Source organism: Torulaspora delbrueckii, chromosome 4 (genome assembly GCF_000243375.1).
Source record: "Torulaspora delbrueckii CBS 1146 chromosome 4, complete genome".
Taxonomy (NCBI): Eukaryota; Fungi; Ascomycota; class Saccharomycetes; order Saccharomycetales; family Saccharomycetaceae; genus Torulaspora; species Torulaspora delbrueckii.
In genome coordinates this window covers 1027438-1045056 of record NC_016504.1, presented here as the reverse complement: position 1 = coordinate 1045056, position 17619 = coordinate 1027438, and the positions used below count along the sequence as shown (strand labels likewise).

General features: G+C 42.9%; 7 protein-coding genes and 2 non-coding genes across 9 annotated transcripts; all 9 read right to left on the bottom strand.

Annotated features, from left to right (window-relative positions):
- Positions 1-41: 41 nt before the first annotated feature.
- Positions 42-2759, bottom strand: GPH1 (glycogen phosphorylase; the record flags this gene model as incomplete). Its single annotated transcript, XM_003681325.1, has 1 exon — positions 42-2759. One exon carries the CDS (start codon positions 2757-2759, stop codon positions 42-44), a length of 2718 nt encoding a protein of 905 aa, XP_003681373.1.
- A 451-nt stretch (positions 2760-3210) lies between these two features.
- MCM6 (MCM DNA helicase complex subunit MCM6) lies at positions 3211-6201 on the bottom strand (the record flags this gene model as incomplete). The annotated part of the gene is made up of 1 exon (XM_003681324.1): positions 3211-6201. The coding sequence occupies one exon, from the start codon at positions 6199-6201 to the stop codon at positions 3211-3213; it is 2991 nt and encodes a 996-aa protein (XP_003681372.1).
- A 280-nt stretch (positions 6202-6481) lies between these two features.
- On the bottom strand, positions 6482-6552 carry TDEL0Dtrna2G. Its single transcript has one exon. It is a non-coding gene; the product is annotated as a tRNA-Gly (tRNA).
- Positions 6553-6948: 396 nt separating this feature from the next.
- Positions 6949-9123, bottom strand: KRE6 (beta-glucan synthesis-associated protein KRE6; the record flags this gene model as incomplete). Its single annotated transcript, XM_003681323.1, has 1 exon — positions 6949-9123. The coding sequence occupies one exon, from the start codon at positions 9121-9123 to the stop codon at positions 6949-6951; it is 2175 nt and encodes a 724-aa protein (XP_003681371.1).
- A 497-nt stretch (positions 9124-9620) lies between these two features.
- Positions 9621-10511, bottom strand: TDEL0D05750 (SIS domain-containing protein; the record flags this gene model as incomplete). The annotated part of the gene is made up of 1 exon (XM_003681322.1): positions 9621-10511. The coding sequence occupies one exon, from the start codon at positions 10509-10511 to the stop codon at positions 9621-9623; it is 891 nt and encodes a 296-aa protein (XP_003681370.1).
- A 150-nt stretch (positions 10512-10661) lies between these two features.
- On the bottom strand, positions 10662-10734 carry TDEL0Dtrna3A. Its single transcript has one exon. It is a non-coding gene; the product is annotated as a tRNA-Ala (tRNA).
- Positions 10735-10958: 224 nt separating this feature from the next.
- Positions 10959-12290, bottom strand: TDEL0D05740 (uncharacterized protein; the record flags this gene model as incomplete). Its single annotated transcript, XM_003681321.1, has 1 exon — positions 10959-12290. The coding sequence occupies one exon, from the start codon at positions 12288-12290 to the stop codon at positions 10959-10961; it is 1332 nt and encodes a 443-aa protein (XP_003681369.1).
- A 476-nt stretch (positions 12291-12766) lies between these two features.
- On the bottom strand, positions 12767-14146 carry TDEL0D05730 (uncharacterized protein; the record flags this gene model as incomplete). The annotated part of the gene is made up of 1 exon (XM_003681320.1): positions 12767-14146. The coding sequence occupies one exon, from the start codon at positions 14144-14146 to the stop codon at positions 12767-12769; it is 1380 nt and encodes a 459-aa protein (XP_003681368.1).
- Positions 14147-14449: 303 nt separating this feature from the next.
- On the bottom strand, positions 14450-16918 carry CBF2 (Cbf2p; the record flags this gene model as incomplete). The annotated part of the gene is made up of 1 exon (XM_003681319.1): positions 14450-16918. One exon carries the CDS (start codon positions 16916-16918, stop codon positions 14450-14452), a length of 2469 nt encoding a protein of 822 aa, XP_003681367.1.
- Positions 16919-17619: the final 701 nt, after the last annotated feature.

Below are 17619 nucleotides of genomic sequence, written 5' to 3'. Positions count from 1 at the left end.
TGATGAATGTGGACAAGGACAGTGTTAACGATCGAAATCATTTACTCTTCTGGCTTAACAGGTTCAACGTTCCAGATGGTTTCAGAATACTCGTCAATACAACGATCACTGCTAAAGAAACCAACATTGGCAACACTTTCAATAGATTTCTTCAACCACTGCTGCTTTTGGCCGTGGTAGACTTCATCCACCAACTCTTGAGTGGCGGTATATGATTCGAAATCGTCACTAACCAGGTAGTAGTCTCCATGGTGCTTGATACTATCAGTTAAAGGCTTGAACTCATTTGGATTATCAGTGCAGAACTTGCCGCTCTCAATGTACTTGAGAACAATGTCCAATTCAGTGGGGAGATCAACTTTTTGGAAACGATGGTTGTATCTCAACTCATCAACATTTTCACTCAAGTTACCGAACAGGAAAATGTTGTCTTCTCCGATCTCTCTGGTGATTTCAACGTTGGCACCATCAACTGTACCGATGATCAAACCACCATTCATAACAAACTTCATGTTGGAAGTACCAGAAGCTTCTGTACCAGCTGTAGAAATGTGTTCACTCAAATCACTTGCTGGAATGATGATTTCTGCCTTTGAAACGTTATAATCGGCAATAAAGACAACCTTCAACAAATCTTGAATCTCCTTATCGTTGTTCACTACCTCTGCAACAGCATTGACTAGTTTGATCACTAGTTTAGCCATGTAGTAACCAGGGGCACTCTTACCGCCAAAGATAGAAGCCTTACGAGGGTACTTCTTGGCGACCTCTTCAATGGAAGCACCATCCTTCAACATCTTTTTCATTGCGAGATAACGATAAATCACACCAAAGATATTCATTTGTTGACGTTTATACTCGTGAATACGCTTGACTTGAATGTCAAACAAAGTATTTTTGATGTGATCTCTGTCGATGATGTCAACACCATCATTACCTGCCTTGATCAAATCTGCCAATTGAAGCTTATTCGCAGCTTTCACTTTATCCCACTTCTCCTGGAAGACAGGATCATCAGAAACCTTTGTTAAAGCTGTTAACTTGGACATGTCCAGCAAGAAAGTTTCTTCTGGATCATTGATAGCTTCGGCAATCAATCCGGCTAGCTTAGGGTTGGCTTGCTTTAGCCATCTTCTTGGGGTGATACCGTTAGTGACATTAGTGAATTTCTTCTCACCGTACACCCTCACGAAGTCCTGGAAAATTGTAGTCTTAATCAATTCAGAGTGCAATTCTGCAACACCATTGACCTTATGAGACCCAACGATTGCCAGATAAGCCATTCTAATTTGTCTTTCGGGGGAGGCCTCCTCGATGATTGACACACGTCCTAGAAGTCCCAAATCCTTTGGAAACTTCTTTTCAACTGATTGCAAGAAAAACCAATTGATGTCGTAGATAATTTCCAAATGTCTTGGCAACAAGCGACCGAACAATCCGACTGGCCACTTTTCGAGAGCTTCCTGCATGACGGTGTGGTTGGTGTAGGCGAATGTCTTTGTGACAATATCCCAAGCCTTGTGCCAGTCCAATTTTTCCAAATCTACCAAAACTCTTTGCAATTCGACGACAGCCAAGGTTGGGTGCGTGTCGTTTAATTGGATGGCGACTTGATCTGGGAACTCAGACCAAGGTTTTTGACTCTTTTTGAATCTTCTGATAATGTCATGTAGGGAAGCAGCACACCAGAAATACTGCTGTTTCAATCTTAGCTCCTTACCTTGATTGAAATTGTCATTTGGGTAAAGAACAGCAGTGATAGACTCAGCACGTTGTTGCTGATCAACAGAATTCTTATAGTCACCGCTGTTGAACTTGGCAAAATCAAACTCGGTGGTAGGTTTTGCCTTCCACAATCTCAAATTGTTAACAGTGGAAGTCTTGTAACCAGGCACGGGGAAATCGTATGCCATTGCTAGCACTCTCTCACCGCCGATCCACTCAGATGGTGAAAGCGTGGTTGTGTCCCCATTCTGTCTCTCAACGTACCCGTAAAATGTCACTGGCACCTGAATCTCAGTACGTTCAATCTCCCATGGATCACCGTATTTCAACCAGTAATCAGGAGTCTCCACTTGATAACCATCAATAATTTTTTGAGCAAAAATACCATACTCATAACGTAAACCATAACCCCAGGCTGGAATATCCTGGGTAGCCATAGAATCGACAAAACAAGCTGCCAATCTACCTAGGCCACCATTTCCTAAAGCTGCATCCGGTTCCTTTTGCAACACATCTTCCAAACGGAACCCCAACTGATCTAAAGAATCCTTTACCAATCCCCTGGAATTCTCACTACCCTTACCATTAGATTTTTCCACATCCATGTTAATCAGCGCATTGTCCAGCGCTCTTCCCATCAAGAATTCTAAAGACAGGTAATAAACACGCTTTGGGTCCCGAGCAGTGATTCTCTGCTGGGTACTATTCCAATCAATGATTAAATTGTCACGGACACTCAAGGAAGTGGCCTCATAAGCAGCCAAGTCATCACAATTGTAAAGTGAGCGACCCAGTGTAGTTTCCACGTGACCGATAAACCTTTGTTCAAAACCATCATTATCACCAAACTTTTTGACCTGATGCTTACTCCAAGTCTTTCTGGATTGCAATGGGATGATAGTATCGATAGATTTAATTTCCTGGGGCAAAAACCCCGTCAGTCTTCTAGTCAAACGAGGAACATGAGGAGCACGAGGCTCCTCAGTAATCATATCATTCGAAGTACTGGTAGTCAAATTGTTTGTTGGATTCATGACTGATTGACAACCACTTTCGACTCAATTCCAAAATGACTTTTCCTCCACGCATCGAACCCCATCCTTTAAATACCTTTCAATGCATCCAATGCATACGAATAATACAGTATAAGCGGGTATTTCTTAAGAATACACCCCTCGCTCATGCGTGGTCTTCTTCTCCTTGAGTCTTCGTGCTTTCCTCTTCCGGACGCCCTGACGCTGCATTTCTCAACAGCCCCGTATATTACTTGAAATTTCAATCTTATCTCGCGATGCCCGCATAGGCTGGAGAACTGGATAGGAAGACGGAGCCACTACCTGGGTCTCGCATGGTGTGTTGTTTTCCCCTGTTATGCAGTAGGTTTAGTCGTAGGTTCCTGGAAATTTGGGGGGATAATTGGCTGTTGACGCATGCGTGCTGTGCCGTTATGTATAGTACAAATGTGGGATCAATTGGAAAGACTCTTTACTGTTGTTGCGATTGCTGATCGAGTGTGTCTAAAATTTCGCAATTGGGGTGGATAACATAAACGATCTTGTCCCGATCAGCTTGGGCTTCCTCCGCGGAAGTTACTGACTCGTTCAAATCATGTCTTGTCCCGTGAATCTCCATGAGTATTCTGTCCCTTACTAATCTCTTAAGCACCTTGAAAGCCAGCTTTCTCTCCTGCCAGTACTCGTTCTCAGAGCTCAGGTCATTTTCCTTCTGTAGGAGATACCAGTCGACGATCCCGGTTGCTGTTAGTTCTGTGCCGCCTTCGCGTTCCACTTCAGCAATCTTATGTACGATGAGATTCATCATTGAGACGTATTTTTCGTACGATACAGTAAGCTTTGTCTTTGGCTTCGCCGGAGCACCTTGACCAGTGAACGTTGATGATCTTGATGCGTCGGTTTCAGTAGAAGAAGTAGCCTCTGTATTTTGTGTTTCTTGCTCTTCCATCTCTTGATCATCCTCGTTCTCATCGACCTCGATGTCATCAACATCAACACGAATTATACTCTGGCGCAGTAAATCGTAGGCCTCGGCGACAAACGATGGTGTTATCTCATCCACACAGTTGGCCCTTGCAATTGCTTCCGACAATCTGATCATACTCTCTAGTTGTCTCACAGTGATTCTGTAACTGGATCTGCTATAGCCTTGAGCATCATCTTCTCTTAGCTCTTTGTATTTAGCGATCAGGAACTTGCGAGCGCCTTCCGTCAAAATAGGCTTAAAAGTTCTCGCGTACCTAATGTAACGTCTCAACTGGTCAGCTGTGAACGGCGGATTAATGGCCTCGTCGCGCTTCATATGCAGATTAACGATATGAGATGCCAGCTCGGTGTCAATTCTTTCATTGCAATCATCCAGAATGACAAAAAAAGAATCGAATCTTGACATAATCGGCGCACTCATGTTCAGGTTACCACGTAAGGATAATTTCCTATTGTATCTACCACCGACAGGGTTGGCAGCTGCTAAGATAGACGTCCTTGCATTCAGTGTCGCGTGGATACCAGCTTTGGCGATCGAAATAGTCTGTTGCTCCATTGCTTCATGAATGGCGACTTGGTCCGAAATGTCCATCTTGTCAAATTCATCGATACAACATATACCATTATCAGCAAGCATTAGAGCACCGGCCTCGATGGTGTAGTCACCACCCTCCTCATCTCTCACAACAGCAGCAGTTAAACCTGCGGCCGAAGATGCCTTACCGGAAGTGTAAACAGATCTAGTCGCGAAGCTCGTGACATATTTCAAGAACTGGGACTTGGACGTCGAGGGATCACCCACAATACAAATGTTGATATCACCTCTCAGTTTGATACCTTCCACGGTGCTCTTATGAACACCACCCAGCATTTGTAGAAGGACACCTTTTTTCACGGCTTCATGTCCAAAAACTGCTGGAGCAATGGATCTCACTAGCTTATCATAGATATGTTCATCTTTAACCATCTCTTTCAACTCATTAATTTCGTTGGAGTTTAAGCTGTTCAGGAAAACTTCTTGATCCTTCCCGTCATCGTTGTAAACATTAGTGGTGTGGAGATTATTGGTAATCTGCAAACTGCTTTCGAGGTTTGTATCGTCAGGTTGAGCATTTCCCACATTGGATCCTATACTGACGACGTGGCACGCCAGAAAACTAATCGAATATGTCAAGTCTCGAACTCCGAGCGCACGAAGACCGCTGACACCATTGTTTAAGCCTTCAGAGCTCCTTGTGATTCCCTTTGTATCCATGGCTGAGCTTGGTTTGATACCAGGTAAGCCCAGCTGTGTGACGTTGGGGACAACGATCTCCGTACCTGAAAATTTACAACGGTCACCAGGTTTAGCCCTTTCAACACAATCACCTCGCAATATCACGTCCAGGGTCCGTGGCATGGAACCTGTGGGGATCTCGTTGGCATTTTCTTGTATTCTAGCCTTTTGCCAATCGAGAAACTTAGAACGAGAAACGTTGAGAGTCCAGAATGCTCTGTTTTCACAAGATGGGTTGGGGCAGAAAGTTGGCTCTGTATATTTGAAAGCCTGTTCAACGTTATCGACTATTGCACGGCACATATCGCAAGTAAAACTTGCCTTGAAAAGTTCTGGACGAACTTCAGACGTTCTTGTCACAGTACCAGAAATACTTAGCAAAGAACCGATCTTTTCTGACCTTATATCACGGATTCTGTGTACTGTTGGCAGGTTATAGAAACTGATCTGAAATACACGCTCCGTGTGTTCTGGCGAGTTGGTACTTCCGGACCCAATAGCGTTACCAGTCTCAGTATTTCCCTGAGTCATCATAGTAGAGGCATTTTCCAGAGATTGACTAGTCCCATTGTCCTCATTTCCCTCCACATTTCTATTTGGCGAATCGCCAGTAACAAGTAAATCTGGTGCATATTTTCTTATGATTGCCCTTAGTCCCTTCAACAAAAACGGAAGAAATCTGTAGTACTGCTCTGATATAGCTAAAGCTAAAGCGCCATTCTCTCTCATAGACAAGTGCCTATAGTCGATGTAAATTGTGCTCAGGTCGTAGATTTTCATAAACTCAATTTGAGCTCGATACACTTTATCGCTTCTACCTGTTTCAACAGAGGGAAGAGAAAACTCTTCCAAAAAATGCTCGAAAGCTTCACGGACCTTTTCACCTGTGACATCCTCTACCTTCTTGACATGATTGAGGGCTCTTCTCCTCATCGTTTGCATGGGTAAATCAGGCCCAATGTCTCCGGATCGGGCATCGCTGAAAGTATTTTGAGAACTGAGCTGCGAAGAGTCCACAGGTGCAGCTCTCATACTTTCCTGATGTTGGGATGAGCTTGGGAACTGCGTTCTGGACCCCATATGAGCTTCGTGGTCGAATCCACCGGCGCTACCAAATCCTCCACCAAATGATGATGGTGGAGGGGAGGAATTCGATGCTCTGTTACTACTAGGGGTGTTATTGGGCAACGGCGACGGCATAAGTGCAAAACAACTGGTTTATGGCCTATAACGGTTGCTTGAGACCTATTATGACTGAAGTTGATAAGTTTTAACAAGTTTCAACTGTATATACCAGCATCTTTTAACGCGCGAAGTCGCGATACATAATTAAATAGAGGCTCGAGAGAAAAGAATGAAGAGTGAGATATGGATGGCTCATAAGGTGGCCACAGACTAGTTCACTCGACGGTAGCCATAATACTAAAATATCATTTGATATAATAGAAAAGCTTATAAATGTTTCAAAAGGTAAAAAGAATGCGCAAGCCCGGAATCGAACCGGGGGCCCAACGATGGCAACGTTGGATTTTACCACTAAACCACTTGCGCTTAGTTGTTTTGTTGAGAAGTTTATTTTTTAGATCTAATATACTCGTTATCCTTAGATCTTATATCTAATATGTCAGATCTCGGTGAGATCTGGCCTCACTGCACATAGGTGACCCCTACTGATGATTGTCCGAAGCAACTACAGGTTGAATTTTTCTATAGTTTTTTGTTGTTTATAGAATAATACTTATGATACATACGAGAATGATAATTTTAAGAAAGGACTTCGAATATATGAGGAAACAGTCCCAAATGTGGTTTCCTCTTCCGTGTTTAAAAAGATTGAGTTTAGACCGATTTGATAAAAATTAGTGACGATAAATTCCACCTCGAAACTTCTTGATTATTGTCATATGACGAGAAAAAAGTCCAGTTAATATTGATGCAATGAGGGGATTAGCTTGAGAGCTTGAACTTGGAACTTTTACAGTTACCGGTTAGAATATTCTTTGGGAAGGAGTAACCTGCCGCTTCCCAGGATGTATAGTTGGGGTTTGTGTAAGCGTTTTTATGCGCTTCGATATAATCGTAGGTTGGATGAGTTGGTGGATCACAGCTCATTTGCACCGAATCATTTGGTTGATAAATTCTCACGTAATCAATGGACATGGTCACAGGGAAAAAGATGAATTGCCAATCGATGTAGGCCCAGTTGTTGGAAATACCCATATTCATAATGATAGACATTGGCTCTTTAGAAATTCTTCTCCAATTAATGTTACCATTTGGATGTAGAGCCTTTGCGTACAAAGTGTAAGTGGGTACGTCACCGACGAACCAACGAATGTAACCATCATCATCATCGCTCAAAAACTCGTAAGAGTATTTCTGAAATCTACCTGCATCAGGTCCGAATTGGTACCACGAAGTATTCAAAGTTGTGATAGCAGAGACAGCTTGTTGGAAAGGACCTCCACAGTAAGTATTCATCGACGTAGTAGTGAAATTGTAAATTTCGACAAAATCGTAATCAGGAATGTACCAAATATCGAAAGGTGCAACCTGATATGACTGAGAAGCAACACCAGTACCCAAAGTTGTATCAGCCTCAGCTTCGATCACATCAATTTCTGGTGCACCTCTTCCCACACCTTGATTTGGATGATCCTCACCATCACAAGTACAGACACACAACTTTTGACCCGGCAGATACGATATACCGTCAGGAGAACTTTGATTTGGTGTAATACCGGCATCACACGAATCATACGAATAAGGCCAGACACCTTCGGAAGTAGCCATGTAACCTGGACGAGCCAAGTTACCAAGGGTCCACATACCGGGCCACAGACCAGTGACACGACCATAGTTGGGCAGATTGGCTGAGATTTCGAGAATACCCTGGCTGAAACAGAGCTTATTCCAACTTTGCACCATACCAGAACGGTAATATAAATCATGGTTCTTGAATGCGTCCATTCTCAACTGTAAGGTACCATTGCTCGTCGTAACAGCATCTGGTGTATACCACTCCAAGTCATGTGTAGCCGCGTAATGAAAATCAGGAGCAGTCCAAAACTGGTCGTCACCATCGTAAAAAGTTCTACCAACTTCGTTAAACTCATCGGAGAAAGTCAGTTGCCAGTATGAACCATCCATAGCCTGTCTTGACATAGCAGTTGAAGGAGTATTTGGATCAACCAAATTAGTTCTAATGGCCGATAATTGTGGATACTCGTATTCTGTCAAAAATTCAACCACTTCAGGCTTGGTATGGTGAGTAGCACCTGTGAAAGTCAATGCTGGCAGGATAATAAAGACGGCCATAGCACCGAGGAAAACTACTAATATACCAATCAACCCACCGGCGGATCTTTTGCTCATGTGTTTGAAATCATCAACAAACCTCCTTCTGTCCAAACGAGCCTCTTCCTCCGGGTCTGGATTGTGCAAATAATCATCCTCTTCCTTCTCGTCCATCAAAAGTGGGAAAGAAGTAGCTGGATACCCACCAAATGGCGAAAAATCCTGCTCACCAAGGAATGGGTTAGAAGATATTGACGAATTCGAAACGTTCCCAGTAGAAGACGATGCCGATACCGGTGGAGCCTGCGCATGTGCCGCGTTGTGCATTTGAGCCATAGAAGTAACTCTCGAGCTAACCAAAGGATACCTGTCGTATTCCGGAGGTGACATGATATCGTTAGCCGAAAGGCCAGTATTCAACGAGGTCGAAGAAGGTAAAGCTTTAGATGGTCCTAACCTTGAATTATCACGTGATGCTGCCGCAGCACCATCAACTGATCCACGACCTGCTCGAGAGTAATAACCTTTGTAGTCTGATGTGCGTTGGTTCATATTTTGTCCTGTATTCCCTGGAATCAGCGAAGATTCACTATTTTCACGATTCCCATATTGGATTGAGGAAGAAGAAGATGAATCAATAATCGCACGCCCTCTATGTCTATCAGCCTCTTTCTCCTCACTGGCTAAGAAAGGATTCTGATCCGAATAGGAATGCGAATCATTACGATCTTCATCAGACGGCGTGGAAGCTTCCGATCTCAATCCATCATTACTGCTACTGCTCAGATCTTGTCCCTGATTGTAAGTCAGATTCCTCAGAGGCATCGTAGAACTATTATGATATGGCTGAAAGACTTGTTCAAACAGTAATCCGTACTAGTAGCTCTGTTTAATGTGGTATGTTTTGTCTCCTTCTCCCAACTCGCCCGCTCCTAGATTAGTAGCGAAAATCGCTTGTGCTATATTAAAAGAGAATATATAAATCGGTAAAGTCGACAAACCGCGAGTTTCCCACAACAATAAGTCGCCTTTCAAGATAACTAGCTCTGCTTCTGTCCACTTGACCGCTCGTGTTCGTGGTTCAGATTTGGCATATACCATTCCTGCTTATTGTGGTGAAACTTTTTTTTTTTAATTGTTTACTGCGCATTTTTCGAGAGCGAAACTTCGCTTTTGGAAGAGCCTGCTTAATCGCTGGCCAGCTGGCTAAGCCCCAACGGCACTAATTATAGGCCAGTTGGCACACCCTGGCAGATTTCCTGCGTCGCGCCAGCAATTCCTGACGCCAAAAAAAAAATAATTAAATATAATCATACAAACAGTTATTTAAACAGTTTCCGTGCAAGGTAGCGGTCGAACGATGTATGTTGATCACTGGCCCAGTTTTTGTACAGGGATTTTATTACTTTTGAAGGGAGTGTGATTGTACTTTCCCACTCGACCCAATCGTTTAGAGTAACAGCTCGAAGAATCTCTAGTTCGTTCATACCGATGTGTATCTTGCCTGTTTCTACTGTAGCTGAGTGTACTCCATTTGGTTGATTTTTCTTCCCTATACTTCCTCCAGGATGCATTGTACTGAACAGTTTGTTGCGGGCCACCAGGTCTCCATTACGGAACGCTTGGCTCAGCGCGAGACTGAGGCAGTCCAAAACAACAAGCATCGATGTGCTGGAGACCGTTGGGGCAGGTAAACCATTTTGGATCTCGCACTCTTTATGCTTTTGGGGCACAAGCAAACACTCATCTGACATTTGTGCCAATGTACTCTGTGAGTCCCTGCAGACCGCAATCTTGTGAACCACAGACCATACGTCGTTATTATCCAGATATCGCAAGAGATTGATAATTTCTTCTGTCTCACCACTTGAACTACAGGCCAAAACACAGTCACCACTTTGAATACTTCCAATATCCCCATGCAAGGCATCCGTTGGATGCATTGTAATAGATGCTAGACCCATTGATTGTAATGTAGCTGCACATTTCTCTGCTATCTTAAGTGATTTGCCTATACCAACAAGAATGATTTTTTGTCCTCTACCCAAGCAGTCGCACAGCACTTTGATAATTCGCCGTACTGAGGTCAAATTATCATCACAGAAGTAGTGTTCTAACAAATGATCCACTTGTAGAGATTGATTTTGAAGTAGAGTTCCAAAAGATTTCGCTGATAATTCCAATACTGAACCGTTGCAATCCTGTGATACCATAGTTCAATGGATTTGTTAATTGTGCAAGAAGTTCGATTATCTATGGATCTTCACAGCTAATATATACCAAAAGGGTGTAAGTGATGCTTACTGATATAAAAAATATGTGGCTGGGATTTACAGTCGCAAATTAAGAGTCATGAAAAAAATTGGACAAGTCCGGAGTCGAACCGAAGACCTCTCCCATGCTAAGGGAGCGCGCTACCAACTACGCCACATGCCCATGTGTACTTGATGGTAGAGTACGTTCAAAAAGAAGCTCTCAAGAGATGAAAGGGTCACGTCCTCAAGTCATCACACATATCATTCACTCTCAAGGCAATGAGTCTATTCAAACCTGGCGGATAGGTGGCCAGACGTATACTTTACATGCCAAAGGTTTACCAAGGTTTACCATATATAATAACCCATTTTAAAATTCGGAACGTCGTGATTTAAAGTACATATTTACACATCTTCGATGATTGAAGAGCCTTTAGGAGACCTGCTTAGCGACTCGTTGAACCTTTCAGTTTCTTCATCATCAACATCCTCTAGGACGGGTGATTGGATCCTTTTTAGCTGATGCTCTTCATTTTCATGCATTGAATCTTCATTACCAAAGTTTATATTTATCGTCACAGTCTTTGGACTATGAGATGCCTTGCGCTCAGCTCTTAATCTCTTTGCTCTTTGTTGCTCGATCAAAAATGCTTTTCTCTCCTTCAACTCTTGCTCGTGGAACCTTTTTTCCTCTTCTTCTCGTCTTAGAAGCTCTTGCACTCTCCTCCTTTCTCTACGAGCTGCTTCTGCTTCAAATTTAGCTCTCAACTGAGCTTCAAATTCTCTCTTTGCTTCATCTTCACGTTTTGCTTGAGCTTCGGCCTCTAGTCTAGCCTTCAGTTCGGCCTCGACCTTCTTGGTTTCTGCTTCACGTTTAGCCTGAGCTTCTGCTTCAAGTTTGGCCTTCAGCTCAGCCTCAGCTTTTTCTTTGGCTTCTGCTTCACGTTTTGCCTGAGCTTCCGCTTGAAGTTCAGCAAGTAATTGAGCCTTAGCTTTCTCTTTAGCTTCTGCTGCTGCCACTTCCTCGGCTTCCTTTTCCTTTTCTTCTTCAGCTCTTTGTTTAATAGCTTGTGATTGCGACCATTGAATCAAATTTGTAAGATCGCTAGATTGTCCTTTACATTCATCACTCTTAATCAACTCAATCCTCAAGACAGCATACTCCTGTTTGTCATCCAGCTTACATCCAGTGACACGTATATCTTCGATGCAGCTACCAATTTCAAAAGATTTCGTAATTCCATCCTTCCGGCTGGAAACCGTTAGTTGGTCACCTCTGTGGTTCAAATCGATCTCATATTCTTGGAACAAATTTCTAGCGATTTTATGATTGATGGCTTTCATGTCTAACTTAGAAAGGGCTTCGCGAAGCAAGCTCTCTTCGTCAGCTTCCTCCTCCACAAAGTATGGGTTCCCCCACAAATCACGCACTAAATGGTAAGCGGGTCTATATGATTCCTCCTTCAAGTGGGAAATTTGTTCATTGACAGCATCGGCGATCATTCCTCTTGGTACTTTCTTTGACAACCACAAAGTATATCCCTCTGGAGATTCATCAACTGTGTATCTCAAAGAAGTAAGCGATGCGGAGGGCATGTAACCATCGTTGTAGCGATTACATCGTCCCAAGCCTCTTCTCCTCTTGGGAACTGGAGTCATAACTGGTTGCTCAAATCCAAACATGTTAACGTTTGGCAATGGCTCAAAGACACATGGTGATTGGATAATTGGGAACATCTTCTTGTAATTTGTTGGTTTGCGTTGTTGTATTGATCAGCCTGAACAGAATCTCCAATTCGAGAGTTCAGGGACTTTTTATACCCATCTTGCCACCCAATTTGACGTATCTTAGCAATCAGAGTTTACTAATCCTTGTGATTTCCTACCGGTTCCACTAAGTTCTTTACAGATCTCCTTGTATCTTTCATGCGGCTGTGATAAATGCTAGAAAGTTCTTGATATTTCAAGAAAGTCACGTGACCTTGTACTGTCGTTATATAATGCAAATTCACCAGCACTCACTAGCTTATCATCATTCAATCTTATTTATTGAAGTGGAGTTATAATGTGCAATCTCGTTGTAGTTAACATTACTCAACTTTATGTTTAGTGCGAGATACTCATGGTTCAATGACTGCGCGAGATGAAATTTGACCCACAGCACATTTAAAAAGTGTTAACATAAATACGCCTTCTACCTCTATAGTAGTTTATTAACCAGTGAAATAATCCATCAAGAAACAAATGAACCCCCGCCACATGAAGAGTCTAAAGAAACCTCGTAGCCATTTCGGCCTAATTTTATAGAGGAGGATGCCGCAATTGTCTCCGACAAGGTCATTCTTCTCTGCGTCAAGACCTTCGCCCTTCTTGAGAAGCCTTCTGGCAGGGCATCCTTTCCAAAAATTCCACCATTTGAATGTTGGGCACAGCGATACACGCCCTAGGTTCTTAGCAAGTGGGCCTTGAGGACCGTCGATATACCTCCACTGGACGGGACACCATTTTTGCCTAGGATCTCCCCAAGGGAGCTGTTTATCGCCCCAACGGCCTTCGAAATGGAGCCAACTGGTTCCCAGTGCTTCTTCAGGTTCACCTCTTGGTGTGACATCCTGATCATCCAAGGTGTAAGCATAAAAGTTCAGTGATGGATCCCACATTGGGCCTCTGTCGGTAAAATCACTGAGAGGCATGAAGAAGAAGGGTACATCGTGAGAGTGTTGGCCGACTGAAGGGTAATTTGCGTGCGTTCCCCTTGAACTAAAGATCAGAGGCCTATGAATGACATCTGGTGTCAACTTCCCGTGTTCACGACGCAACTTCTTGACTTTCTCTATTGCGTCAAACCTATAAGCACTTCCACCTCCATGAGCACTCATCCAGAGGTACTTTGGCTCACCATCGAAAAATCTCACCAAGGAGTGTTCCCAGTCGCCGACATGGTTACCCCAGGGACCATAACCCATGACATAGGGACCCAGATTGAAAGGATAGAAATAAAACCAGAATGCGTCAACCCACCCGTTCCCCTTATCAGCAACGAGAAGAATCGCTGGTCCATTTCTTATGTGTCCCGTTCCATACTCAGGTGAATAACCTAGGAGCCATTTTGGGTCCTTGCTAAAATCATCTAAGCTTGTCATGAAAGTTGCTGAACTTGGTATTGTACTCATTGAACCATTGGAAAGCTTATAACTATACTCTGATTTTAGGTCCTTCAGTTCCAAGGTCTCCTTCTTCACAATAGAAGAACCATACGAGTCCGTCACTTTGAAATGGGTTACAAAATCAGCGATATCAGCCGGCCAGTACCTCTCTTCACTATACAGATGGACCAGGGGACAATCATCAATGACATAGTCCGGGATTTCTCCCTTTTTAAACAAGCTCCTATTCTTGTCATTCAGTTTATTCGGCGGCAGGACTGGAGGTAACTTCTGCGAACGCTCAGCCCGATTATCTTCCTCGTAAAGTTCTTTGAACGGATCATTATCCAACCATGGAACGTATACTGCCAATACATTAGAATTACTGATAAAGCCTAACAGGTATATGAGGACATACACGTTTCTAAGACTCTCTAGCAGAAACATTTTCTTCAAACACCATTAATACCTTTAATCTCAACGAACAAAGGACAATCAATTTAACTGTATACCATTGGGAAGCTCCGACCAACTCGCGTTAGCCTGCTATTTGCTAAGTACATTAATCTTCAATGATATGCAGGTATGCCATTAGTTACTAGAAATAACTATATACGTCCAAGTCAGCTCAATATGAAGGCTTCATAAGAGTTAACTTAGTCGGTCAGGATATCGAGCTATCAAATTCATCTTGAAAGTAGTTCCCTCTACTACTGTATAGTTTTTGAACATGTGTATCTGAAGGTAGATTTACTTCGCACTTAATTTATGATACTCCAATAGCCCGTTGTAGGAATTGCCATTCTTTCTCTTCCATTCCTTTAGTAGCTTCGCGAGGGAGGCCAATGATCCGTCAGCTTCACTACTTCTTCTTAAAATTTCGCAAATTTCCACGGCCTTGTACCTGTTGACCCCAAGTTGATTGACTAGATGGATGTAAAATTCGACAATTATTTTCCTTTCCTTGTAAAGCTTCTCAAACTTCGACCTCCATTCCTTGCCATGGAGTCTGTTCATTGAGTGTACGCACTCATTATTCATGTCTGGGTTAGGAGTGAACCACTCGAGAATAACTGCCTCCACAGTATCTAAGTCGGGCCTCATCTCGAAACATCCCACCTCTCCAACGATATTCACTGAAGCCGGAATGGTAGGGTTGGATTCATTGTTGGCCACTGGTGGAGTAGAGCTCAGCCTGGGTCTCTTCTGAGCGGATTCTTCATAGTCAGCGAATCTTTTACTTACCTCTTCTTTCACGGATTCTTTGACAATATCCTGTATCCGAGACTCCCAATGCTCAATTTGTTGCTTCACAGTAGTCCTTACTCTTTCACCTACAAATTCATTAATCATAAATTTTAGCTCTTCTTGCACTTCTGCACCGCCTTCGTCACTGTCCTCTTCACTCGGAGAATCATCTATCGCTAATAGGCCATTGCTGCGATGTCTGCTTTGTGATTCCTTTGCTTGCACTTTCTCCTCTCCCTCCAACTTTTCCTCCTTTTTAATGTACTCGTCTACATCCTGTGGTTTGGAGACGTTAATGTTCTTTCGTATTGTATCATGTAACAAGTCCAACTGATGTATCATGAACTCTCTTGATGACTTCTTCATCTCCAATTTGTCGAAAATCTTGGAAAGTAATGAAAGTAGGATTTGGAAATTGGTCAAGGTTTGATATTGAACAAATTGGTACGTCTTGTCCATCAACTCGTCAGATCCTATGGAAGGAGTAGGCGCTTTTGCTACATCGTTGGAAACTCTTTGCTCCTCTGGTACCAAAGATTCCATTAACAAACCACTAAACTCCTTCTTGTCCAGTTTGCTGAAGCCAGGCAATACATTGAATGGTAACTGGTCATTTTCCCACTTGTTTCCCACCACCTGATGAAAATACGACTGGAAATCAGAGTTTTGAAATATTGGATCTTTGAAAAGATCATGCTGTGGGAAAATTTCATGTATCCACGGTAGATTGTACAGGAACCTTTTTCTTAGATTCTCCATCGTTTGTATGAAAGCCTTGGCCTCGGGCGACAACTGGTCAACCTCACGCTTGTATTGTTCAACTTCAGGGAATATTTGAACTAGCAAACTCTCAGGGAGTGCAGATAATGCTTCATTTTCTTTTGTCTCATTAAGTGATCTCAAGTTCATTATCCGGTCGTAATCAAATGGGACCTCATGTTGAAATGCGGTGCGCTTGGCACTGGGATATTTATCAAAAAAGTCGGTGAATGATTGATGTGACCACGTAGGATACTCTAGTGTACTCTTGTTGAAATACTCCCGTCTCTTGTAGGGCAAATGACAATATCGGAAAACGGCCGAGTAGTAATTACTCATAGTCTCTTCTCGTGGATAATCTGTCAAAGATTTCCCCCTAATCAAGGGCAGATCCTTCCAATAAAGATCATCTTGATCACTCGCTAGCAAATCGGGGAATCCATCGCCCTTTGTCACTGAGCTGATACCATAAAACCGCAAATACAGATAAGACGCCAGGGAAGTGAGAGGACAGAGAAAGGGTAATTCTTGAGACCTGATACTCAATGGCATATGTGATTTCACCTGTCGCGTTGAGTTTGGCATATAAACTTGTAAGGACGACCAAACTTTCTGGTCCATTGCCAGCACACCAACCTCACCATGAAGCTCGGATAACTTGATCTTGGACCTTTGCTCATAGGATAGGTTTGTATAGACTCTGAAATGAAAATCCACAAGAAATCTCAATTTTTCAAGAGAGGTCTTGAAGAACTTCTCTGACAAGCTCTCAGTATGCGAATTCCATAGATTCAGCGATACTTTGACAATGGGCAAAGTAGTTTGTTTCTGGCTTCTCACAGTAGCCCAATTGGAATGTAACTTGATAACATTCTCCAAATATTTTTCATCAAATACCAACTTATTTCCATGAATCAGACATAACTTGTGTAAGAATTTCAAACCACTGATGACTTTCTTCAAAGTAGGTATCTTAAACTCATCCTCAGTTTCATTCCCGCCATTCCTCACTAACGTATCTATAAGAAACCAATGCACTAACTGTGCGGACAATGGTAGATCCCGATACAACACTTCACCCGCATCTTCATTCTGCAGAATTCCCGTGTCTCGAAGCCATCGTATGTACTTGTCTCCATACGACTTATACTGATGGGCTGTACGCGGCGAAACTGAATCGACAAGCTTTCTGACCTGACTCTCCTTATCCATATTCTACTTAGTCTCTTACTTTACACAAGGGTCCCCTACTCTCACCAAACGGCTAACAAGACTATTCAAGGCGAGAACCCGAGCGATGAGATTTACAATGGGTGGTCCAACTACTTAGCCTCTTCATTCTTCTTATCCTGACTAAAATGCCTCGGCTCATTGTCGTGCGTTTGGGCCAGCCGAGCGAGAACTGGAAACTACAAGCTATTTCAACTACTACAAGATGGGGCATTCATCCACTAACTAATCGCTAGGAAACGATTTATAGGTTCATAGTAAATACTCATTACAATTGTTTTTAAGAATGGAAGATATATACACAGGTCGGTAAAATTTACTTTTAGGCCCTGTAGTTCCTGTAGCTTCCTGTAAATATTTTGATTGTTGCTTGATTTTTTCAACGAATCCGACCTCTTTTCATTTTTCAGTAGCCGGCTGCATAATAAACAATACTTCTTCCTTGGCAGGGTTTCTGCGCTTACCTTAACTGACCCTGGCCGGGGAGTCACTATGACATCGCGGCGCCATTTTGTAGTGTACTGCTTGAGTGCTTTCTTTTAGGTCGGAGAAATTTTGGCTTCTGCCACTTTCTTTGGTGGTTTTGCCTGTTCGTGGGAGGAAGGGCCTCGTTCCTGCCGGACGTCTTGTTGTTTGCAAAACATCCAGATGTGGAATTTTGATCAATTTTACCGCATAATGGT